Source organism: Hirundo rustica, chromosome 8 (genome assembly GCF_015227805.2).
Source record: "Hirundo rustica isolate bHirRus1 chromosome 8, bHirRus1.pri.v3, whole genome shotgun sequence".
NCBI classification, from domain to species: domain Eukaryota; kingdom Metazoa; phylum Chordata; class Aves; order Passeriformes; family Hirundinidae; genus Hirundo; species Hirundo rustica.
Window position 1 is genome coordinate 12991693 of NC_053457.1, and position 24958 is coordinate 13016650.

Genomic DNA, 24958 nt, shown 5'->3' on the forward strand with positions numbered 1-24958 from the left:
TTTTCTCTTAATGGCAGTAGAAAAAGTATTAGAAGTGTTATTTCTAACTTTGTAGTTAACTTTTATCTTAGCATGATGCTTTTGCACAATAACTGAGTCAAGTCAAACCTGCTTTAGACAATATTCGACAGCATGAGCCTATGTCTTGAAATGAGATCAAGTTTTTGCTGCTGTGTTCCATGCCACAAACTCATTTAAGAGGAAGTTTTTAGACTTTCGTTTAGTACCGAAGGATAAATATACTTAAAAAAGCAACTTGAGTAATAAGTTTGAGAAATAAATATTAGAATTTAAAGTCACACTAGAAGTGGGAGTCTTTGAGGCAACAGAAGAGAGGAACCAGAATAACTATAGCTGCAGTCAGTTCAAGTGCCAAATAAAATCTTGTGTGGTGGTTGGATGATTAAATGCAGAATTTTCATTCCTGGTTAAAAAATTTCTGTACTTTAAAACAGAAAATCTTTTATTTACTAATGCATGTTAAAATCATATGCTGTGAATGGCTCAATTTTTGGTACTATAATCCACTTTTTTACTTATTGCAGAATTATAAACAAGATTTTATACACGCATGTATTATCAAAAAACCGTCTTATGGTGCTTAATAATATATTTGTATGGTAATTTTTTATTTATCGTACATGTAAATGTTAAAATATTAAGGTATATTTTAAACCTGGACTTTATATGCTAATAATGTTGATAAGAATTTGCTTTTATCACCTGAAGCAGGGACAGTACCAAGAAACTTAGCACCGTGTCCTGCAGTGACTGCTGTCATGAGAAATCCAATCTATACTGCCTGGAGCCATAGAGTTCACACCAGCAATTGTCCATCAGTTGCCAGCCAAATATGTCATCAGCATCTGCATCCCAGGTGTTTTAAAATTTATATCTCCCTAAAGTTTTGTTTTCATTAGGATAAAATTGCTTCTAGTAGTTTGGTAGAGTGCAGAGTGAAACATGCTGCTGTTGTGTGTTATTTTGATCCAGGGGTCTCAAAACCATTGTTGCATATAAATGATGAGCCAGTTGCTTTTGTGTCTGTCAGTAACTGATGGATTAGGGTTTCCTCTGCCCCACTGACTGATATTGACTAAGAAATTAATTTTTTAATTAGCTAATTTCAAGTATTTTTTCCTTACCATTGCCACAAGAAACAGAGCTAGCTCCTTTTTTATAGTACTTCAGAGCTATTTTTCTTCTGGCTTCTAATAATTCATAAAATGATGGGACATTGTGGAAGTGGAAATGAGAGAAGCATTCACTTTATTCAGCACATGGGCTTAACCAAAATTCTTAGTTGGCCAGTTTCTGTTTGCTGAGGTTCTTTGCCCAGTTCTAATTGTTGCCCTCTTCTGCTTTTCTTTTGATGTAGTTCCCAGCATCAAGGTCGCCTGAGTTTGGATCTAAGTCACAAACACTCCAATGAGTACCCTGAAAGTTCACGTACAAGAGCATCTCATGGCTCAAATTCATTGCCATCTAGTGCTAGACTCGGTAACCAGATTTCTGATTTATTTCCTTTGGAACTCCTGTATATTGGAGAAAATGATAAATGGAAAACTCCTTAAGCACCCATGCTGTTGGATTGTCATGGTTGGCAAAGCCTAAAGGCTTCCGGTGTTCCTTTGATTCATTTCACGTGGGTTTATGACTAAAGGTGTTCCCAGTAGTTGTGCTTAATTTGTTCTTTACACTCTCTTTGAAATGCCCTCTGCGTGTGAGGGATTCTCCTTTGCATGCCTGTTGCGCTTTAAAAGTATCCTTGGAGAGATGGGATGCAGTGCCAAAGGTTGAGGTTCAATGAGCTGGTGAGAAGAAAGGAAAGGAGGGAGCCCCCTGAACAAAAAGTCAAGGATGACTAATGGCCAAATGTAAATTGTATTATTGGAAAATAAATTATACTTACGTTTAGTTGATTGACATGTAAATTTTTTTTTTATGCTCAGCCTAATGATACCAAAGCAAATGCATGCTTTGTAGCAGTGACATTTTAACATTTTAGATTTATTTAAATTTTAAATTATGTAATAACTGAGGGGTTTATACATGATTGTGTTCCTGTGTTCTGTCAAAGTGGAGTAGAGCATGGTAGCTTTATAAGCACAGTGAAAAGGGGCATAACAATTTGCAACCAGTATCAGTGATGATATATTCATCCAAGCAGAATGTGATCAGAATATTTTAAATGCCCTTTGCAAAGTCCCATGGATTCTTAGTGAACAGAGATGTTAGATTCTTGCTTGGACTTGGAGTAAACTTTAATTTCGTAGGAAAATACTAAAAATATTTTTTCCTACGAGCATGAACAGTGCATATATACTGTGTAGCTGCATTGTGCTCTTTTTGATAATGACCGTGTAATTAAGATAATTTGAGATAATTCTGATAATCACAATTATGAGGGTAAGCATAAAAGCTTTGGCCTTGATCATTTAGAGGCCACTTTAATGTTCATTGAAGAAGTACAATCTAATCAAACTTTTTTGTTAATTGTAGATGCTTTTACTAATGTCTTTTTATTTTTCCTTGTTTTAAAAATAGGTTCTTCAAGTAACTTGCAATACAGAACAGAACGAATTAAAATCCCTTTAACACCAAGATATCCAAGGTCCATGATGGGCTCTGACAGAGGTGAATTATTTAATAAGTCATTTTGGTCATACTGCTTTCAGTATAACCAAAACAAAGCCATTGCAATTGTTAAATCAGGTTGTGCCACAGTCTAAGTAGGGCAATTTTGTTAAGGTTACATAATCTGCATTTTGCCAGAGAAATGCTAAAAAAGAAAAGAAACTTTCTAATGAAAGTTGTTTTTTCTGATAGTTGATTTGAGTACTGGCACACTGAGTAAAAGTGCAGACAAAAGTAAGCGTAAGCATTACTGTATGTTTTCTAGTTGTTTCTTCAAAAATGATGCCTTGAAAATTTTAACAGTGAGCTGACTTGCGTTTTTTCTTTTCATTCTTTAAGTGCATTACCTGCTTACTGTTGTGTCACTGATTGTAAATTATACTTCGAAATGCAGTGGAAATATTTCAGTGCTTCACTCAGAATTGCTTAGTGGAAGATGTTTAAAGACAAGCAGTAGCTGGAGCGCTGTAGAACCAGGAGTTTGCTGACAGCAATCAGCAATTCTTCATTGCCATCATCGCTCAAATGTTCTGCAGCCTTAATGCTTTGTGTGCTTTTCCTGACCAGCCAAATACAAGTCTGAAAAATAGCTTTCATTTGTGATTAATGATTTGAGTTTTTTTTTTTTTTTCTCTAGCTTTTCAAAGGGAGCAAACAGTGTCAGGGCACTTGTTCTGTAGATTACTTAGGAAGGGTACAACCAGGGTAAAGATGCAAGCTAAGTCATGTCAAGCTTGTGTGGAATTTCAGACCATTCCTGTCTCTGTGTAGGATTCATGCTTGGCTTCTGTTATCTTTTTCAGGTGTTGCATGGTATACCTTCTATGTAAAGGGAAGGGCTGTACATAAATATTTTATCGGAAAACAAACCTACATATTAGATTTTTATTTTACTTCTTTCCTCTCTTTTATTTTTTGTTAATGTGCTTTGCAGACATGCTCATGGTGTAGCTTGTCTGTAGCTTTGTCTCCTGCTGCAAATGGCAGTGGTTGTTTGCACACTTAGAGAGGATGGATTTAACACAGAGTCATTAAGGACAGTAAGTTTGCACTGTCTGGAATGAGTTACCTGGTCTTCCTAAGCCCCTTACATGACTAATAGCTAGTGAACAGTCAGTCCCCTTTCTTGTCTCAGGTGCGTGTGGTGTCTTTCACTGTGTCTGGGTAGATCTGCCAGCTATGACAGATGTGGGATACTAACACTCAACTGTTGATTTTCCCTAGGCTCCTTGTCGCACTCAGAATGTAGCAGTCCCAGCTTGATAACTCCTCCCCAGTCACCTCTTAACTTGGAAACGTCTTCCTTCACCAGCAGCCAGTCTCAGAACTCCCTTTCTACATTACCTAGGATTTCCATTAGCCCTGTATCTGTTGGAGAACGTAGAAAAGATAGGTAAGGTCCCCATGTTTTTGTCATTTTTGTTTTAAATACAAGTGTGCCTGAGGAAATTTTGTGCATTTGTTTATTAGGCTGAAGGAATGTGAACATTTAGTTTAAATGAAAAATGTGTAGGTGCAGAGGTGCATCTCAGGTCCTGAGATGCTTTTTCTTTAGAAAGTATGGAGGAGATCTTTTTGTTGATTTTAAGAATAAGTGATTTCATAAAGGTTTTTTTTCTTCCATGTTATACTAATGGTCACACCAAGTAAGAGCAGTCTAAATGGGAATATACTCTTTCAGCTCAACTACCTGACATCCTTATTTATGATAGCCTTGTTCTGTACTCTGGAAATCTAAACAAAATTAAGACCTAGTAACATCTGACATCTAAACATCAGGTGCCTTAGCATTGCAGAATATGTGCTCCAACCACTGTGCCTTGATTCCATATAACCAGATAACATGAAAAATTGAGCATGTAACTGTGGAACAACAGTACAGGTGCAGTTTTACTGCTCTGACTGATCCCTTTGGCTGTACCTGGACCACTGCTAGTAATAGTGTTCAGTATATGTACATAGCTGCTTGCAAAATTTGAATCTAACATGATAGCTTTATTAAAAACATGTGCTTTATGTTTAATGACTTTATATCTCACAATGAATATTTCAAAGATACCTTGCTTACAGTATCAGTCTTGGACATCGGTTTTCATTTTGTCATGATCTGGCTAGACTGAATATATGAAAAGTTTTACACAAATTCAAAGTGTAGAACAGTAAGATGCAGATTTGAATCACACTTTTATTTCCGATAAGGCAGCTAAATGCCATTCTGGGAGTGTAAAGGAACGTGATGTATTGAAATAGATTACATTTATGTCAACTTCAAGACCTCTGTGTATGCTTAATTTATGTAAAAACACTGACCACAAAAAATGTGAATGATAAAATTATGGGGATATTCTGTATTCTAACTTTCCTGGTAGTAATAAAAAGCTGTTCATAAAATGTTACATGAAACTTTTGTCTTGTTTGAAGAATTTGTGACTAAGTTATTTAAGCAATTATAGAATGTCTTGTATACAAAGAACAGTGTTATTTTGAAAGGAAGTGTAAAGAGGTTTTTGTGAATTTACTTTCTTTCTTCCTTCAGTGTGACACTTATACTACATGTACTCAACTTGTGCTCTTGTATAAATGTTCCTCTGATTGTCACTTGCAAAATCCAAGTCAGAGTGTCTTTTCTCCTTCACATGACTAATTATTTGAGTGTTCAGGTGAACAAACTGGGGTTTTGGCCGTCTATATCTTTGTGTCTTTGAGCACAAATACATGTTCTGATCTCTAGGAAATAACAATTGTTAATGTTGATCATATTAGCGAAGCACATCCAGGTTCTAGCCCCACTGCTCTTGTTGTGCTTATGTATAAGCCATACTCTGACTTTCTAAAAAGAGTATAATTCTAAGGTTTGGTGGTGGGTTTTTATATCAAGACAAGCTATTAAACAGCTCTCCGTTTAGGAAAGTAACTACTTCAATTTATTCTAAGGAATGTTTACATTTTGGAGGGTTTTATAAACTTTCTGTTTCCCACAAAATACAAATAATTCACTTGGCCTTTCTCCACATAAAATTAATAATTATATAGATGAAAACAAGTTCAGTGTTCCTGTTTGTTCTGTTGATTTAAATTAAAATTAAAATAGCTCATCAATTAAGACTTTTTCTGTACTTCATGTCTAGTGATTCTGGGAAGCAGTTTGAATATTATAGAAAAGTGCTTCACTTGGTTTGATAAAACTGCTAATCAAGTAAAACACCTTTTTAATGTTATGAGGTTTTTTGCTTTATTACTGATTTGCTATACAGGCATAGTTATCTGTTCTTCTGTACTTACTAGAATTCTCAGATAGGATCCTGTGTGCTTTGTGTGGGCTTGATTCTTTCGTACTCCAATCCAAAACAAATTAAAAATGGGTGGAAAAAACTCCAGAAGGATACAATAAACAAAGGTCCGAAAGATGCGGTTGTAGTTTTTAATGTGGAAATATACTTTGGTAAATTTTGTGACATGAAGAAACTTCATATAATATTTCTAACATGCTCATAAGTGAGTAAAAAATTAATCAGTTTTCTGCAGGTTATCAGAATTTAGTTAATTTAGGTTACATGCAAAAAATGTGAGCATCAATAAGTTCACTACATTGGAAAGTAATTGCTGAGGGCATTACCTCTAACAGTGATATGTAAGGTGGCTGAGTTCCAGACTTGCATTCATGTCAGCAGCCAACAGTTTTTATCTCATATGCATTAATAGGCTGCCAAACTATTATGCCTCTGCTGCAGAAGGCTACCAAAAGGATCCCTTCAAAGACTGCAAATATGCATAGTTATGAAACAATGTCTCCTTCCCTCTGTCCCCAGCCTCAAATCCTGCTTTTCCGAAAAATACCCTTCCTCAGCCTCAGTCACTTCAGTGGTAGTGAGTGAAGTCCAGTTAACTCTTCTGGTCTCTGAACAGCACAATAAAATGGTTTAAGCAGTTGGCACAGTTTAGAGAACATCTATATGGCCTAATGAAATGTTAGGAAAGATGTCAGAGGCAGTATAGTGGTATTAAAATAAAAAATACACCACACCTGATGCCCAAGCTGTTTCATTGAGAGTGAGCTCAATTGTCAATGCCTGGTGATGCCTCTTGCTGTGTAGATGTTTTTAAGTTTATAACAGGGAAACCCAGGACTTTGTAGAAGGCTACTGTTTGTTTATATACATAATGAATGTGTACAGGTGGATACATCCCAAATATGGGGGGAGGAAAGGGGACTGTATCAGAATTTTCTTCTTTATAAGCCTTTTTCTTGTTATACTTACTAGTGTCTTACTACTGTTTGTCCTGTTCTAAGTGTTCTTGTCTTCTCAAATCTTCTACATCTTTCAGATATCTGTTCCGTAATAGGTCTTTTCTGAGAATTCCTGTTGCTCCTAGGCCTAGGTTCTCATCACTAAGGAGTTTGAGGTTGGCCTGATCTAAGGTTGTCCTTCTCGAGCAGTATTGCGCACTTTGTGCTTTTTTTACGTTTGGATAATTGCCCTGAGGAGAATTTGCATGGTAATTGTAATGCTACCATGCAAACTGCTGTCTTAATGGCTTGAGTTTTCAACTGCTTAATTTTCGTTACTAATTTGTGTTTCCCAGCATACAAATATGAAATATTATATTTGTGCTTTGCTCTCCTTTGGTTTCCCGCCTTAGTATTCATTATGTTTATTTTCACTGGCCATGGAAACTCCCAGCATTTGTCTTTGTAACATACCGTTCTGGAATATGGTTTGACAATGACATATTATATACAGTGGTTCAATTACTTTCATATAATATGCATCTGGAAGCTTCTTTCCTATCAACTTCATGACCATTCTATTTATAATTCATATTTATCATAATTTTTGGAGCAGTCATGTACCTGGCATACATTTACTTCTGCCACTGTATATTGCATGGTGTTAGAGGAATGTATTTAAGAGCATTGACAATTAGTGGGGTTTTTTAAGTAACTGTTCAAAGCTATTTTATTATTACAGTTCAGACAGTCATAGATATTGCATGGAACTTTGATATTGTGGTGGTTCAATTGCAATATTTTCCAACTCAGTTTTAACTATCTCCTTAACAGGCCCTACATGGAAGAGCCACGCCATGTTAAAGTGCAGAAGGGTTCTGAGCCACTCGGGATTTCCATTGTAAGCGGAGAAAATGGTGGAATATTTGTTTCTAAAGTAACAGGTGGGAGCATTGCCCATCAAGCTGGCCTTGAATATGGTGATCAGTTACTGGAGGTAATTGTTTGCTTACTATTGCTAAGGTTTAATAAATCAGTTTCTATGACTGCAGCCGTAACTGCCTTCCCCAAAAAGACTGTGTTGTGAAACCTTGTGCACTGTGAGATGTAGCAAAGAGTACACTCTCTTGTAATATTCCATAATTGTCATTGTTGTGACATTTTCCAGCTTTATCATAAAAATAATGTCTTTTGATGGTATATCTGCATCTTGTCTTATATAGATATAATTAAATTTTAAGCTATCTAGTTTCAGTACTTAAAACAAAATAGTCCCAATCCCATACTCTGCGTGGTAAGGGGAGTACATTTCCAAGCAGCTGGCTTTTACCAAGTTTCATGCTGCTGTTGCTGTGCCATATTCTTAGCTAAGATACCTGGTTAAAAAATGACTCATGTAGGCTCTGTGATGGTTCTGCCTACTGTGTTAGACAAACACATGGAGTAGCATTTTGTAAAGTACAGAGCTGCTTTTGTAAATGTAACGTCATGTTAAAGCACCTTCTGGCGCAAAGTGTGTTTCTGATACGAAAATAGACCTGAATAGTTCTAAATTCATCTTCCAATTCTGAATTTACTCATATTGATGATCTGAACCAACTTGTATTTAATCACTGATATCAAATCATAGCACAGCTCAGAATACATATGACTTTTAACAGTGAAAATATTGTTAAACTCCTTCTCAGGTTACAAAACACTTGAAAATTGTGATGATTCCTTCCAAGGAGTAAACAATAGAAATCACTGTATAGCAACATTTTCATTCTCCTATTTTCTCCAATGGGAATAAGTGAGCATTTAGACATTACACTAATTAGGACACTGAAAGAATGAGCGTGCTAGTTTCGATTTGATAACTTGACATTCTGGTTTGTGCAATTTTTCCGTAGTTTAATGGAATAAATTTGAGAAATGCTACAGAGCAACAGGCTCGACTAATCATTGGGCAGCAGTGCGACACCATCACTATTCTGGCTCAGTACAACCCACACATGTATCAGCTTGGCAATCACTCACGGTCAAGGTAAGGCTGGCTAGACTTGGAAGAAGAGAACTCTCCTGTCCACATAGCTATTTAGCTAGTTGCTGACTTCTGTGCACTTAACATGTTTGCAAACATGAGCACACGTGTGCTGATCAGCGTGGTTGCTTTGAAAAGTAATGTGTGAATACATGTGTGTCAAAAGGAGAATGCATGATGCATCTAAATACATTTTCTCTTTGGTCATAATCCCTAAATATACTAAATTAAAATCCAAGATGACTTCTCTCTAGAATTATGACATTTTAATACTTCAATTTTTTGATTTTTTTTTTTCCAAAATCAGAATTTCCAATATTAAATAGTGAAGGCATATGACCTAGTGAAATAACCCATCCTCTTTTGATGGATGATCACACTTCAAAACAGAGCTTTATCTTTCTCGTAGACATATGGTGAACATGTTTGTTGGCATACCCATTTGAGTTATAGGGTTTGGGTTTTATCTTTTATCTCCCTTACGCTAAAATTTACTTACAGCCAAATTAGAAATTTTGAGTGGAAAATATTTGGCATTAACCCACCGGTCTTTTCTTCTGTTTTTTTTTTTTCCCTGTTATAGTTCTCGCTTAGAACCTGTGAGTAATCATTCCACCCCTCAGGGCAGCGGAGCTGCAACGCCTGACAATCATTCCGTAATCGACACTGTGAGTGAACAGGATGAAGGAACAATGACACCCCCATCCAAACAAACCACTCCAACTACAAGTCCCCGGAATTCCTTAAGGTAGAGAGTGAAACCTTCGTCCTAAAGGAAAATAAATGGTCAGGGTGGATATTAAGGGTATTGAAAAAGGAAGTGTACGCCTGTGAATGCTGTGTCTGGTTGAAATAAATCAGCAGACATAGGACCCCAGGATATAAATGTACATGTTTTCAAACTGTTCCTGAAACATGAGGTCTGCAAGGAGAAGACAGAAGAAAGTTTTCTGCATGATTCGTTTAGTTGAAAAGGTGTTTGTCATTTAAGACTCTGTAGGTGACCTATTCTGAATAATACTTGTATAAATATATATTCTTCAGATGGCAAGTTGATTTTATACATGGCAAGTTTTTCAATTCTAGTATGTGTGTTATTTCTTTCTGTCAAAAGGGGCCCTGTGGACACAAACAAAAGGACCCCTGAACCTAGAACTGTTGTTGTTAAAAAATCCCAAGTTGATCTTGGTATCCAGATATGTGGGGGAAACCTGTATGGAATATTTGTCTCAGATGTAGATGATGACAGCCCAGCAAAAGGACCTGATGGACTAGTCTTGGGTGACATGATACTTGAGGTAAGCACTTGAGAAAAGTCTGCAGTGTATTGAATAATGGCTGGGATGCCATAAAGAGGGAGGTGCCAAGTGCTGTGCTGTCCCAGTGTGGAGTGTTCTGTGAGTGTTGAGCTCCTGCCACAAAACCCAGGTAAGAATGGTCAGCAAGCCAACTTATATTTTGGCTGCAGCACATAAGGAGCTGGATAATGTGAACCTGGAGAACTACCACTGTTGATTGCACAAGATGCCCCAAAGTTTGAAGGACTCACACACATCTACCTGTAATTACTAACACCTGCACCCTTCATCAAAATGGGAAGCTTTGAATCCAGTTGTTGTATGTAGGAGATAGGCAAGGATATGAAAGATATTGTAAAACAGAGAACAATTTTGATCTAAAGAGAGTTTATTGATTCTAAAGAGAGTTTAGGGAAAACCATATATTGTGTCTTTGACTCTGCTTTCTGTATCTGAAATGAGAACATTTATCTACTTGTCACTACTGTTAAGATGATAAACACGCATCTTTATGAGCTTTTCAGATACAAGTGAGCAATGAGACTTCTCACATTGAGCTTCCAGTATCCAGATTTTGCTTTGTGATCGTATTTGACTTCCTTCAGATATCCCTAAAAATATTTTTTTTTCAATGTGAATTTTATGATTCTCAGCTTACACTTGGGAAAGTTTTTCAAGAATTGCTCTCTCACAGTACCTGTCTGCTGTTTGCACTTGTGTTTTTTGTTTTCCACTGTAATGTCTCATTCTCCTTCTAGACATCTTAAGGTGCAAGCTGTACTACAGTTAAGTGTCAAGACAAATATAGAACCTGCAAGTGAGAAAAACTCATTTTGAATGTTTTACAAGCTCACCTAGTTCTATTGCTTGTTGAAATACAATTTCACATCTAAAGGTTTATTTCTGTGTTTTGCAGTATGGGTCCATTGACATGCGAAATAAAACAGCTGAGGAAGCTTATCTTGAAATGTTGAAGCCTGGAGAAAACATCAAAATAAAGACTCAATACAGAATAGACGAGTTTAATAAGATAAAAGAGCTTCCTGGAGATGGATTCTTTATCAGGTATTTGAGCATGACTGGTCATGACAGCATAAGAAGGTTCTTACATCATATGAGAGAGAGAGAGAAACATAAATTTTGCCTTTTTTCTTTAAATTTGAAATTTACTATTTTATCCAGCCATTCTCTGACAGCAAGTACACAGCCTAGTATTGCAAGTCTTCACTTTTCACTCATGCATTCTTGAGAAGTAGAGAACTTATCTGCTAACGTTTTTCAGAAGAGGTGTGTTCTTCCCTTGAGTTGAACACACAGTTGCAGAGCCTGTTTGCCTTCCTTTCCAGAGCACTTTATGACCGTGTGGCAGAGATGGAACAGGATTTAAGCTTTAAGAAAGATGACATTTTATATGTGGATGACACCCTACCACAGGGAAATTTTGGTTGTTGGATGGCTTGGCAGCTAGATGAGAATGCTCAGAAGCTGGAAAGAGGACAGATTCCCAGTAAATATATGTAAGTGACCTCAGTTACAGTATTCATCTTTAAAAAGTATTTATCCTTAAAAGTCTGACTAGTGAGATGTGGTCTAAGAAACTTGTTTGCTTCTATTCTTTCTGGGAGATAGTAATTCTAGATATGTCATATTAGGGATGGCATATTTTAATATATGTCGAATTAAATATATTGCTCTATCCAGTTGGTTTTAATGCTGCTAAATAGTAAACTAGAAATGACAATGTCCTGGGGTGCATCAGGCACAGTATCACCAGCTGTGATACTGTCAAAATATTTTAAAAATATAACTTTAAATACCAGCAATTTTGTCTGTTTTATTCTAGGATGGATCAGGAATTCTACAGGAGACACAGCATGTCTGAGGTTAAAGATGAAAACAGTTCATCTAAGACATTGTCAGCAGCAGCAAGGAGGTCATTCTTCAGAAGAAAGCATAAGCATAAGCGAAGTGGTTCCAAAGATGGAAAGGATTTATTGGCTCTAGATACAATCAGTACAGACTCAATTCCTTTCTTGGATGGCAAGTACTTTTGTTGTACTTTGGGAGGGCTTTGCCTTTGCTTCTGTTTCATTCTTAATGAGGTGTGGCATATCGCAACAAATAATGTTATATTCTAATTGCTCTGGATACAAATGGTGATCATTACCTCTAATAACTTTTTTTTTTGTGTTAAATTACAAGCCAGTGTGTTTCAAGATAGTATTTTCTTAATTTCTTCCTAGACCTTTTAGCATTACTATTTCATTTGGAAAGGGAGATTCTTTTTGCTGCATGGTTTTGATCTTTCTTTCAACTATTTAATTTCTCTTCAGGTTGCTTAGTCTAGACAGACATCCTGTGCACTGCTCAAAATTTTCACTTCGATTTCTTCACTCCTTTAGAAAAATCATGTCGGTTACAATGCTTACTTCCTTGTAAGAGCTCAACCAATCAAGCCAGAAATATCAAATATTGTGTGTTGTTTACACTTCTAGGGGTGATTGGGGAAGGTGAGGAGTTAATTTTTTTAAATTGAACAATAGGTTCAGTTAGAAAAATGTCTGGTTTCAGCTGTCAAGTGGAAAAATCACAATAATGACCGACCATAATTTGTATTTGTCAAGGGCCCTTTGCCCTTGCAGAGGAGATCTTCTCATAATTCCTCTAAGGATGCTTATTTGCGGAATGCCAGGAAATGTATGCTTTTACAAATAAATATCTTCTCTGTGTGTAGATTCTGCAAGTTTGGCTTATCAGCGTGTCCAGAAAGTGGACTGTACCTCCCCTAGGCCCGTCCTTATTCTAGGACCTTTACTTGATGCTGTGAAAGACATGCTGGTCAAAGAATCCCCTGGGAAATTTTGCAGATGTCCTCTGGGTAAGTAGGCAAATACAGCTAGTTTATTCATGCTTAGAATACATGACAGTAACATCTGTATAAATTAACAAAATAACAACACAAAGATGGATAACACCCCAAGAATTTGAATTTGTAGACACTATCATCTTAGCCTTGTTCTATGCTTAAGGAATAGTAATTAAAGGGGATCTCTTGTACGCAACAGAGGTTATGAAAGCTTCCCAGCAAGCCATTGAACGAGGTGTGAAGGATTGTCTGTTTATCGATTACAAACGGAGGAGCGGACATTTTGATGTGACAACTGTAGCCTCAATAAAAGAGATAACAGAAAAGGTGAGTCAATTTTAATGCCATAGTTCTTTGTACAATTTACTTACTTATGTTGGGGGGTGGGAATTATGTTGGCAGTGTCATCCTTTAAGACATTCAGAGAACTGTTCCCCAGGCTGCTAAATAAAATAAAACTTACCTTACTTTTGCATGTGACTATTTAAAATGAGCTCACCTTTATAGAAACTAGAAATGTTTGTATTCTTCTACTGTATTACTAGATCAAGTTAGAATTAATTTTCTTAACTTCCATCTTCTACCCCCTTCAAAAAATGATTTAATTTTTTTACCTATTCCATTTAATGCAATCATATAGAATATAAACATCATCATAATCCTGGAGAAAGATGTTATCTTAAGTCTGTTCATTGCTTACAGTTTTCAATCAAACCACCTGTAAAGTCCTATTAACGCTTGTGTTTGCTTATGATTTCTGAAAGAGAAAATTAATAGGAATATTTAAACTTTGAAAAAATGTATTGCATATATTTCAATCTGAGTTTTCATTTTATTTGTTTTTCAAGTACTTTTTTTTGCTATCAATGCATGTTTCTGGTACTATGAATGCAATTTCTTGCAGTTTTTCATCTTTTGTCTTTTGTTATAAATCCTTTGGATACAAATATCTCAGTAGTCCCAAAATGCTACATGTATGGCAAAATTCTGCTGGGTTGCTATGATTTAAGTAGGGGAAGAAATGGGGGATTTGCATGTGTGCTTGTGCTCTTTAACTGAATGAGTGTTTTGCATTTACATTTGATCTTAGGATTGTCATTGTCTGCTTGACATCGCTCCTCATGCCATCGAACGGCTCCACAGTGTTCATATCTACCCTATTGTAATTTTTATTCGCTACAAAAATGCTAAACAAATCAAGTAAGTCTGTGAGGGGTATAGTTCAGGGATGTTTATTCTGCCTTAAAATACGTCTGTCTTACCTTTATTGTTTGTTTCATCTTAGTCATCTTAAATCTCTTAAAACAGCCACTGAGATTGGCTCCGTTGGTCAGAGCCTGGTGCTAAAACACCAAGGTTGTGGGGTTCTACCCTGTATGGGCCACTTACTGAAGAGCTGGACTCAGTGATCCTTCTGGGTCCCTTCCAACTCAGAACATTCTGTGATTCTGTAAAACAGGGAAATTAATCCTCATAAAATCCACTATGAGGTATATGGTCTTAACTTCATTTGGGTTGCATGACGGTTACGTGAATATTTCAAAGAAATCCATGGAGACCAAACTAAATGTCCTCCAGCAGGACCTTTCCTCCTAACATTTGTGGTACATTGTAAGACTTATATGGGTGAGATCCATTGAGGATTAAGCATTGACCATGACAAAGAGCATTTTTCTTCGGAGAAGGCTCAAGGGTATGGATGCACTACCAATTGCACTACCTCAGCTTTCCCACCTTCATTCTCCAGTAAACCAAGCAAGGGAAGTCCCCTTTTGCAACATAGTGCATATATGGCCGTCTTCTCAGGCTGTGTTCATTCAGTAATTGTGAAATTCCTGTTTGAATATAGCCAGGAACAGAACAGAGGACATGCAAATGCCAGTCCCTCCCCTGATGTTTGAGAAAGCATTCACACATTTTGATAGATTGATTTGGCAAGAAGGGACATAATCTCCCAATATGACTATTGAGAAACACTTTTGCTAAGAGATCTTACACTTGTGCTATCTTCATATTTAAAGTTGAAGACTTCTTATATTCTTGATCTGTAGGTAAATTTGATTACTGTCTATTAATGAAGAAGATAAGTATCGCTACTTTAAATTAGAAACAGGACACAGAGCAGTCAGGTATATTTCATTACCACCATAGGTTTGTGCACTTAAATGATAAATGGAACTGTCACATCTTGATCCCCTTTGGTGACCATTACAGCTTTTTCCATTTTTTGGAAAGTGACAAAGGTCAAACTAATCAAGCAATGATTTCTGGCAGTCATCAGTATAAGTTGCAGTGGCACATTGTGTCTGCCTGTTGTGTGCACCAGAAGTTTGTCCAGTCACCCTTTTTGATATAGCGCCAATTCTATTGGTATTCTCTTAAATGCTCCACAGCAATGATATGCTAGTTCAGTAATTACGTTTTGAAATAATTATTTTAGCATTTGTATTTCTCTGTTTTTCTCATGTTTTATTTTCAAGAGCTTGTATAATAGAAAAAGAGGCATCTCAAAAATGTGTCATAGATATGAACATGGAAATACTGTATTTATTTGATGCTTGATATTTCAGAAGCGCTTAGAAGAGTGGTATTTGTGCCCAGCTTTGTGTAAGGAGTACCGGCATGTGTATGAGATGATGATCCAGTTCATATGAACTGGAAAAAAAATATATTCTTTTTTCATCAATTGCCTCCCAGTCTCTGAAACTTTAAAGAAAGACTATCTTGGTCTGAGAGTAAATAACTTTGTTAGCAGTGCAATGATCCTGATGACTCTGCTGATACTGCTGAAACACAGTAGATGGCACTCTGGGCCTAGGAGTCTGCTTGCATGTGAATTAGCCTTTCATATTCACCCAACTAAAGGCACTCTTTTCAAGTCTATTAAAAAAGTTACTCTTATACAAGGTGTTTCTTTTTTTTCCTGATTTGTTTGTTTGGTTTTTTTTCAGAGAGCAAAAGGACCCAATCTTCCTGAGGGACAAAGTTACGCAAAAGCATTCCAAAGAACAATTTGAGACAGCTCAAAAAATAGAACAGGAGTATAGCAAGTACTTTACAGGTTAGTATTTAATCAAGCTTTCAGTCGGTACATAGTGGTAATTTAATCCATTTGCATTTTAATTCAAAAGCTCAGTGTCCTTTCAATGAGCAATTTATTTTTTTTCATTCTGCTTTCCCTTTTGACAAACTCATGTTCTGTTATTTTATTTTACCAGGAGAGGAAATGTCAAAATAGAAATCTCCTTTGTTCTGACTGTTATAATCTTATGATGTAAAGAGGTTCTGAAAAGGTTTTATTGCTAGTAGCTAGTAGTATAGAAAGTATGAGCAATATTTGACAGTTTGCCATAGTGTTGTCAGTGTTATACTGTGTAAGGAGTAGAAGAGTTTTTTAACTATTAAAAAAAGAAAAACAAAACAGAAACCCCTTGTAGTTTAAACTAACAAATGATGATTTCCAAAGGTCTGTTCCAACCTCAACCCTTCTGTAATTCTGTATGGTTTTGTGATTTGTGAGACATACTTTAAATGTTTCAACAATGGAAGAAAATTGTCCAAGGTTTCTTGAGCATGCATTGTAATTTGGAATAATTAAATTCAACTTTAGAAGCCTTTTTAACTTCATGAAATGATGAAATCAATCTTGGACTTTAGTATTTTTACTAGAGGAAAAGAACAGTGATTGGAGACTCTCTGTTCGTTTCAGAGTATATTTCCATGGGTTTCCACATACATAGAATTTTATCCCTACTCTTTTGAATATACCTTGATTTTTCTTGTCCATGCACAGATGTGCATGGCAACAAAATTTAACTATAAGAACAAACACCCTAAACTAGCCAAAATCTAACTTTTCATCCCCTGAACAATGGGCTTCTTACAGAAATATTTTGAGGCATAACTGTTAAGTGAAGAGAGACAAAAGGGCGTGTTTAGTTTAGCGCTCTCTCAGTTCATCCTGAGAGAAGCCATATTATCAAAATACTATGTAATAGCCATACAAATGGTTTTACATGGTACATACTAGACCTACTGAGAACTTGACGTGCACATGGCCAGATTGCATCGCCACATGTTATCTTCTGCTTCTTGTTTAGTCATTTGTGGCATTTTAGTTTCACCCTGACAGTGGAAGGGGCACTCAGTCCAAGAGAGTCTTATGTGTATCTTCTCACTTGCCCTGTGGGAAAGGTCTCCTTCTGTTGGTGCCAGTGTTCAGGGGACTCCAGCTGTCATCAACACTACCAGATGCTGGTAGTCAGAGAGGGTTGGTGTTCAAATTGCACTGACATTGAAGCCTGTAGACAGCACGTAGATAGATGTAAGCATGTTTTACCTGGTAAGTTAGTCATGGAGCTATAGGTCACACTCTCTCTTTAACTACTAAAAGCTCCTTAAGTACTTCATGGAGTTCACTTTTTGACTAATGACTTTTAAGTTGGCTTTGTTTCCTTTACCTGGTTGTGAACACTGTGTAATCTGAATCACTTCTTCCATGCCATTTGTCACTTTTCATAGACCTTTTCAGTTACTGTGTTCTGTATCCAAAGTCACCTGACATCATTAACTGTAGTATATATTGCAGGGCCAAATCTTATGTGTTTATCTGACATCATATTTTCTCTTTTCAAAAAGAAGAATTATGCCTTAAGCTGTGTAAGGCTTTCCATACTTTTTCAGCATTAGTGGTAGCTGAAGTCAGAGGCTTTGCTGGCTGACATATTTATCAAGTCATTAAGTTCTTCAGCTTTTAAGTGTTGAAGACAATAAGTTCTCCTCTCATGTGTTAGTGGTGGCATTTTACTTTTCATGTTTAGCAAGGGTAGAATAAAAGGTGTTAATTTATCTTGTGAATTGATTTTTCAGGGAGTTGCTTGCTATTGGCCTTTTGTTCCTTGAGTGTAGTTGACGATAAGAATTGGAGTAGCAACCACTGCTGTTTTATTTAGCTCAGCAATCTGTGAGCTGCTCATAATTTACTTCTAATATTTGTAAATAGTGTCTAGTTGCTACAGCTATAGTCTCTATGTATATTACCCCGTAAATATAAAACTCTTAACACCACATGTTGAACAGAGAAGGTTTATTATAGCAGGTTCTGACCATCTTTAGACTTAAACTTTGCCACCTGATGCCTCTGAAAATAGTACATGGAGGCCACTTACAAAACAGTTGTCTTAGTTGATTATAGCCATCAGTTCCTTGACTTCCCTGGATTGTTTTAGGAGCTAGCAGAAGGAACTGTGTATTGAATGCCTGACTTCTTTGCTCTGTTTATTTTTTTTTAAATAGAGACATCTATCTGTCAGATACTGAGTTGAGTTTCTTAATTCCGATCTGTTGATAAACACTTTGCAGATAAACGCAGAAGACTGCTCTTGGTAATTACTCATAACTGTTTGTTCCAGTCTCATTTGTATGTGGGGTTCCTTCTTCTCCAGGCATTGTCCAGGGAGGAGCCCTTTCAAGCATTTGCACTCAGATTATGGCAACTGTCGACCAAGAACAAAACAAGGTCCTGTGGATCCCAGCTGGCCCACTGTAGATTTATTTTGCTGTGAAACTACTTTCCAGATGTAAATAACCAACTAACTTTCTATCCAACGGACTCAGTTCACTCCTGTCTTTATAAAGATACCCATAAGTGATTTCTGTTTCATGAAGGGGAATGATAACACTGAACACACGAGGACCTGACGAGGCACGTGCGAAGGGGTAGATCACTTCACCGAGCTTGTCTCTTACGTCGTACGTGTACACACGACGGGTTGTGACCTGTGTGTACTTGTCCATGAGTAATGAATTTAACAATGCTGCAAAACCCTGTAGAATGACACGTTTACAAAAACCTTTTCAAAGTATTTGGTTCTTGCTGTTTACTTGAATGTCTTTTTGTTTTGTTTTGTTCCTTTTTTAACTCTTGTGTCCTTTCACTTTATGAGGTAACTCTCCAAAATGGAGTGAAATTTCTGAGTATGAGCAGACAGTTTATGAGCAATGTGACTCTTAGTTACAATTTTGACCATTTCTAAGCACATTGTTGACTTGACAACCAGGTAAGAACGTGGGACTGAATCGGTACGTCTTGGGAGTAAGCTCAAAAGGAAGTGCACTCCTGCACAGGGCAGACCACTGTTTGTATCCTGTCAATGCTTATCTGTCAAAGATATTGTTTCTTGTTTTATGCATGAAGCTAATATTTAAATGTCATAATGTATCTAAGTAATCCAAGCTTAACGTGTTGACATTAAGAATTTTTGGTTGTTGGGCCTGGATTAAGTCCTGGTGGGGTAGAGTCATAAACTAGGCCTAGCATGCTATGTTCTGTCACTTTTAGATACTGTAAATATGGAAAGCTTATGTTGGTGCAATTTTGCAGGGTAATTCTTAAGCTTTGTACTTCAGTGTGTAGCATTCACATAGACTGTTTTTATTTAAGAGCAGACACAGTTTTAGGGCTTTGGTTAAAAGCCTTTAGAAAGGTACTAAATTGTTAGTGTTTTCACTGTCAAAAAACAAGTGATTGTTTAGTTTTGGTTGCAATACTTATTTACCTGTTGTACCAAACTCTATTATATTGGTTCCCTTTTTGGTTTTTTGCACTTCTGACTCTGTGTTCCTAACACAGGTTTTGTACCTGTTTCTTCTGTCTCTTGTGCCATGTTTCCTGGGTACTGTATTTTAATTGTTTTTAAAATATTGAGTAGACCTGCTTCTCAGTCACTGTTTCTAACATTTCATTATGTAGGGTTTCTGGTTTTACACTACAGGCTGTAATGTTGCTTCTGTTTGCAGCTTTTATAATTTAAAAAAAGGGATTCTTCTTGTACAGTTCTTCAAGACAGATCTGGTCCTAAATTTAAAATCTGTTTTACAGTTGCTATTTTATATTTCAGAATACTTTTTATAGTATTTATATAGTAATACACTATGTAGAGTATTCTGAACTATAAAAACTTCTAATATATATATAGTATTTTATATAGTATTATACCATACTATTACAATACTGTATATATCAATAAATAATAATGAAATGGTATGGACGAATTAGTAGTCCGAGTACTTCTCATGGTGAGGGACAGAAGCTGTTTTTTGTTTATCTCTGTTTTTGTTTGTTTGTTTGTTTTGTTTTTTAAAGCTAAGAGATCAGAGTAGACTCCAGTGGTACAACTGAAACAGACAGGTACTGTTCTGACATGAATTTTTCTGTACTAAATGAAAATGTCACTTTGTATCAAAAAAAAAAAAGTTAAAGAAACTGATTACTAAATAAAGGTCAATTTCTGTAACTTCACTTGTGTGTAACGGCTGCATGGAGCTCATGCTCTTCTTGACTCTGTTTAGTTGAGTCCTCATATAAGGTCTGCATTTCTGTCTAAAATGGGCATATCCACCTGATAGTTTCAAATACCCACCTTGAGAAGAAAAAGTTTGTTTTGTGCTCTCATCTATCTTTGGATGCATAAATAGCAGGGATTTTCACAAACTGTAGAACACAAGAAGTTAGATGTTGGTTTGTGTTAACATTTTTAATGTTCCGACCCATTGGTGTTAAAGGTTTCAAATGGAAATGCAGTTGATTGGATGGAGACTTTAACTGAAGAATGAATCTATCACTGATATTTTCAAGGGCGTGTCACTGGGGAAAAGTGAGACTATTAGCTCAAAGGCACATTGTAGGATGCTCTGTTTTTACACTTCAAACAGTCCAGCCTCTTTTGTTCACCAAGTCACCCGAAAGCCTAGACAAGATAATAGCTATGTACTAACTTTTCTGTTTTATCAGTTTCTTTGTTCTCAGATGCCAAATAGTCAGCTTCAGCATGAACCCAGCTGGTGAATGGACTAGTCTTGTAATCTGCATAACTAGTAATAGCCTTTAGTCATAAGACAGGACTTGCACCTTACTTGCTCTTGAAAAAACCACACCATGGTAACATTGTCTAATAGGGGATGAAGAAAATGAGAATAAGCAGGTTCTGGCAGGTCAGTAATAGCATTACATATATTCTGATCACCACAAAGTGGAACTGAAGTCATGATTGAACACTAGGAAGAAATGCCTTTTGCCCAGATCAAGAGTTTCCTGATATGCCATTTTCTTTTATAATATTTCATGCCAGAGATAGATTTAGCCCTTGTTCTGGAAAGAGTAATTTCATCCAGGTGTTTAAATAAAGAATAGAGTTATGTGGGTATTTTAAAAATAATTTTAAAATAATAAATTTAGAAACAAAAAGTCTGAAAATTCCACCCTTATGCTTATAAGCCACAATTGAGCATGTGTGGCTGCTCAATTGGTAGAGTTCACTAGAAATCAAAATCTGTGAAGTTTATTTCTCCACAGCTAAACTGACATAAAATGGCTGAAGATACTGCAGCCCATATATATGGTTTCTTGTTAATATGTTGACACACATCTACTTGCTTTCAAACCTTTGCGTTCTATTCACATTGACCTGAATTGCAGGGTGTTTGCCTGATCCAAAATTACACTGTGGCAGCTGCCAACCTCTCCACCTCAGACAAGCGTTCTTTTTCAGTGCCTGAAAAATTTGGAGGCCATATCCTAATCCTTTGTAGTGAATGCAAACATTGCCTTGAGCAGTATTGAACAGCTCTCCTAGGTCTGTCTCTGATGGATGTATTTGTGGTTAAAATACAATCTTGTAATATTTTCTAAACTTATGTTTAAGGCTCCATGTAATTTCTACAATTCTGCGCCTACACTTCACATAGACAGTTTCTGTTCAAATAGACTGACATTGGAAAAAAATGCACTGGCTTGGAGACTAAAGAGAATACTGTGAAAAATACAGATACCCAATAGAGCAGACTTTTGTCTTGTGCAACAACTACTGAAGGTTCCAGAACTGCAACAGAAGAAAGGAGCTTGGTGTGTTGTAAATTTTCTTAGGCTGCTGTGCCCATGAGCGTGAGAGATTCTTACTCATTTGGTTGGGTTTTTTCCTAAATGTGACCTCTGTGATTTTGTTTAGAAAATGCCTTCATGTTCTTAACTGAAAAAGTACAGTTTTGATAACATTTGGTAGAAAAATTTTTAGCTATTCAATTTGTCTTCTTTTTCTCTTTGAATACTAGGAGATGCTTTTGCTAACATGACACGAATGATGCAAGCATGAATCCAAAAACCAGGTGAACAGGGGATCCTATTGCTTAAGTGTGAAAGTACCAGCTTAATCAGGGATTTGTTGAGCTCTGTTTTAACAATTCCTTACAAGCTTTTGTAAGAGTAGTTGTTTTTTACATTATCTATAACGTTAGATGAGGGTGATGTAACTTTATATTTAGAGAACTTCATCAGTTGTCTGTCTACATGGATCATTTTCAAAGCAAACTGTGGATAAACTGTGGTTAAGTGTGGAAGCATACTGTGACTAAAGAAATTTTAAACATTTTCAGGTCTGGATTTAGCTTGTAGGCTTCCAGTATGGAAGATATTTTGGGTTTTTTTTTTTTTTTTTTTAATACATTTATTTAATCTTATTACTTAACTCACTTGAAAAACAGTGAGAAGAGGTATATTCAAGTTTTTTCAGATTTCCTTAGATCTCATTCAATTAAGCAATTTTAATTAATTTTCCTCTGCAAAATGCACCTGTTAAAGATGAAGAGGTTTTATCCTCCTGTGTGAAGTGTGGATTTCTAGGTGATTTTTTTGACACAGATGTGCACACAGATTTTTAAAATACCAGTCTTTGTTCTAAACATGTAGGAGGAAACGTTATATAAATAACTGTTTAAGGAATCAAATCATAAAAATTTCTGTACTGTATAGCCCAGTCATTTCATATTATGGTGAATTATCTGTCATTGATAGGTTTTATTAACAGTACATTATATGCTGAATGTGTGTGTTCACTGAGATTTTCTGTGTCTAGCAGTATTGAAGAAAACAGCACCAAGGGCTGAGGAAGCTTTCAAAGATACAGTATCTTCATTTATGACCCTTTTCCTTCACTGGCTCACACTATAAAGAGTGTCCAAGAGCTAAAATACTGCTGCTGCTGGTTAAGAAAAACAAACAACCCAAGCCTGAAACAACCACAATCCCTCACCCCCGCCAAACCCAATGCACAAAACAAAACAGCTCCCTTCCTGCCAAACCCTGCTTCCCAAGTGTCCAGTTTGGCTTTTTTATGACTTCACATCCTTCCTGTCTTCCTGAAGATATGTTAAAATGTCTTAAAAAAAAAAAAAAAAAAAAAGGCAGCAGTTTATTCTCAACTTAATTCACAAACATGCTTCATTTCTCCCCAGAATTAGAAACGAGTCTGTCAAAATGTTGAATTCTCTCAACAGCTTAAAAAACTGTTTCTTGATAAAATCACACTTATATTTGCATTTTTTTTTCTTTTAAAGTTTTTTTCAGTGCACATATTAATGATATTCCTTATGTCATATTCCCTGTGCCCTCCCTCTGAAGGCAAGGCATTATCAGCTTTCTGAAGATGGTGACTTGGATCTTCAGAGTAACTTACCCTTTTTTTTTTTTACAACTTTTGCACCTCATTTTGCTGCAGATTAATATTATTTTATTCTTTATCTTATAAAGATATTATATCTTATCTTTATTCCTTCATTCGGTCTACAATTGCTTACCATTTGAGTTCAGCAGTTAGCTCAATCATCAGATTTTTTAACCAAGTTGAGATGATATTTGTAGCCCACTGTGATAAACTTAAGGTATTAGGTTGCAAGCTTGTGCTTTTTGGCTGGTGTAAGAAATAGAAGGCTGAAAATGCCTTCCCCCTCCCCCCCCCCCCCCTTTTTTTTTCTTTTTTTTTTTTTTTTTTTATTTTTTTTTTTTTTTTTTTCTTTTTTTTTTTTTTTTTTTTTAATCTAAATATGTGCAAGGCATTTAAATGTAATTGTAAGTTTTATAGTTTTGTGATGAAAATAACTTATAATATTTTGAGAGGATAATTCCAGCAAAGTCAGCCAAAAGAATCTAAGTTAAGAGAGAGAAAATTGTCCTCTGCTGTGAAGATAGGATTTGAGAGTGCCAGCGATTGCTCGTATCATTATAGTAACAAGTAGGTTTGTGATGCAAAGATGAGTAAGTGCAATTGCTGAGGAAACCAAACACATGGATCTGAGTTCCAGGAAGGTGATAAAAACTGCATGTCCTCAGTAACCACCAAGGTTGGTTCCATGGTGGCAAATGTGTATCTCCTTTATCTGGGGTTGGCTGAACTATATGGCCATGAAGAGCTTCTGGTTGAAAATATATTTCTAGCATTCAGAGGAATTCTCGTGCTTTTACACCCTGAATTGTGCTGTATTAAAATATGTTGTTAATAGCTGCAATTACAGTGTGATCTGTTGAAACTGGCTCTGACAGATTTTCAGCTCAATTATTTAGAACTCATTTGTCAGGGTGGTACCACATATTTCATGCCAGAGTGACTATTTTACATCTGCACAATAATTCAAGTGAAGTTGTAAAACTCAATTGGATATCCTCCTCCTGCTCCTGGTCTTTACATGGCAGAGTTTCCCTCAGAGCTGCAAGGCTTGAACTGCCATGAGTTCACTTGAATTCCTGTCTGGTGTTGACACTGCTCCACTGTCCTGCAGACACGGTCAGGGCTGTTTCCTGACAGTGTGGGGTAAGGAAGGGTTGAGTCTTTGCCTGGGTTAACTCTAGCGAGATTCTTCCAGTCCTGGCTCCACAGGGCAGTTCTGTGCCTCCCAGAGCCGAAATGGGATTTCTGATCAGCAATTGCTGCTGTGTTTTCCCTTTCAGTAGTCCCTTTTCTGCTATATAACCATACACAGACATAGAGTTTTGTCAAGTGCTCCATTTTTGTCAGATAAGGAGTGAGGTTGTAGTTTGTGAGAGCTATATTATGGATACATCACAAGCTTTCCCCTTA

General features: G+C 36.4%; 1 protein-coding gene across 6 annotated transcripts in view; it reads left to right on the forward strand.

Moving 5' to 3' along the window:
* The window catches only part of DLG5 (discs large MAGUK scaffold protein 5), a 97827-nt gene extending 77475 nt beyond the window's left edge, over nucleotides 1-20352 (forward strand). For 2 of the 6 annotated variants that reach the window (XM_040071090.1, XM_040071094.2), the window contains exons 18-34: nucleotides 730-877; nucleotides 1379-1500; nucleotides 2548-2637; nucleotides 3862-4030; nucleotides 6964-7041; nucleotides 7700-7862; nucleotides 8758-8891; nucleotides 9472-9636; nucleotides 10003-10186; nucleotides 11103-11251; nucleotides 11533-11703; nucleotides 12030-12226; nucleotides 12921-13064; nucleotides 13252-13379; nucleotides 14143-14252; nucleotides 16004-16113; nucleotides 18497-20352. In XM_040071090.1, coding sequence (XP_039927024.1) covers nucleotides 730-877; nucleotides 1379-1500; nucleotides 2548-2637; nucleotides 3862-4030; nucleotides 6964-7041; nucleotides 7700-7862; nucleotides 8758-8891; nucleotides 9472-9636; nucleotides 10003-10186; nucleotides 11103-11251; nucleotides 11533-11703; nucleotides 12030-12226; nucleotides 12921-13064; nucleotides 13252-13379; nucleotides 14143-14252; nucleotides 16004-16113; nucleotides 18497-18600 — 2366 coding nt within the window. In that variant the 3' untranslated portion in view covers nucleotides 18601-20352. The remainder of the gene's footprint in view (nucleotides 1-729; nucleotides 878-1378; nucleotides 1501-2547; nucleotides 2638-3861; nucleotides 4031-6963; nucleotides 7042-7699; nucleotides 7863-8757; nucleotides 8892-9471; nucleotides 9637-10002; nucleotides 10187-11102; nucleotides 11252-11532; nucleotides 11704-12029; nucleotides 12227-12920; nucleotides 13065-13251; nucleotides 13380-14142; nucleotides 14253-16003; nucleotides 16114-18496) is intronic. The other 4 variants (XM_040071091.2, XM_040071096.1, XM_040071092.1 and 1 more) reach the window with 4 other exon arrangements.
* Nucleotides 20353-24958: the final 4606 nt, after the last annotated feature.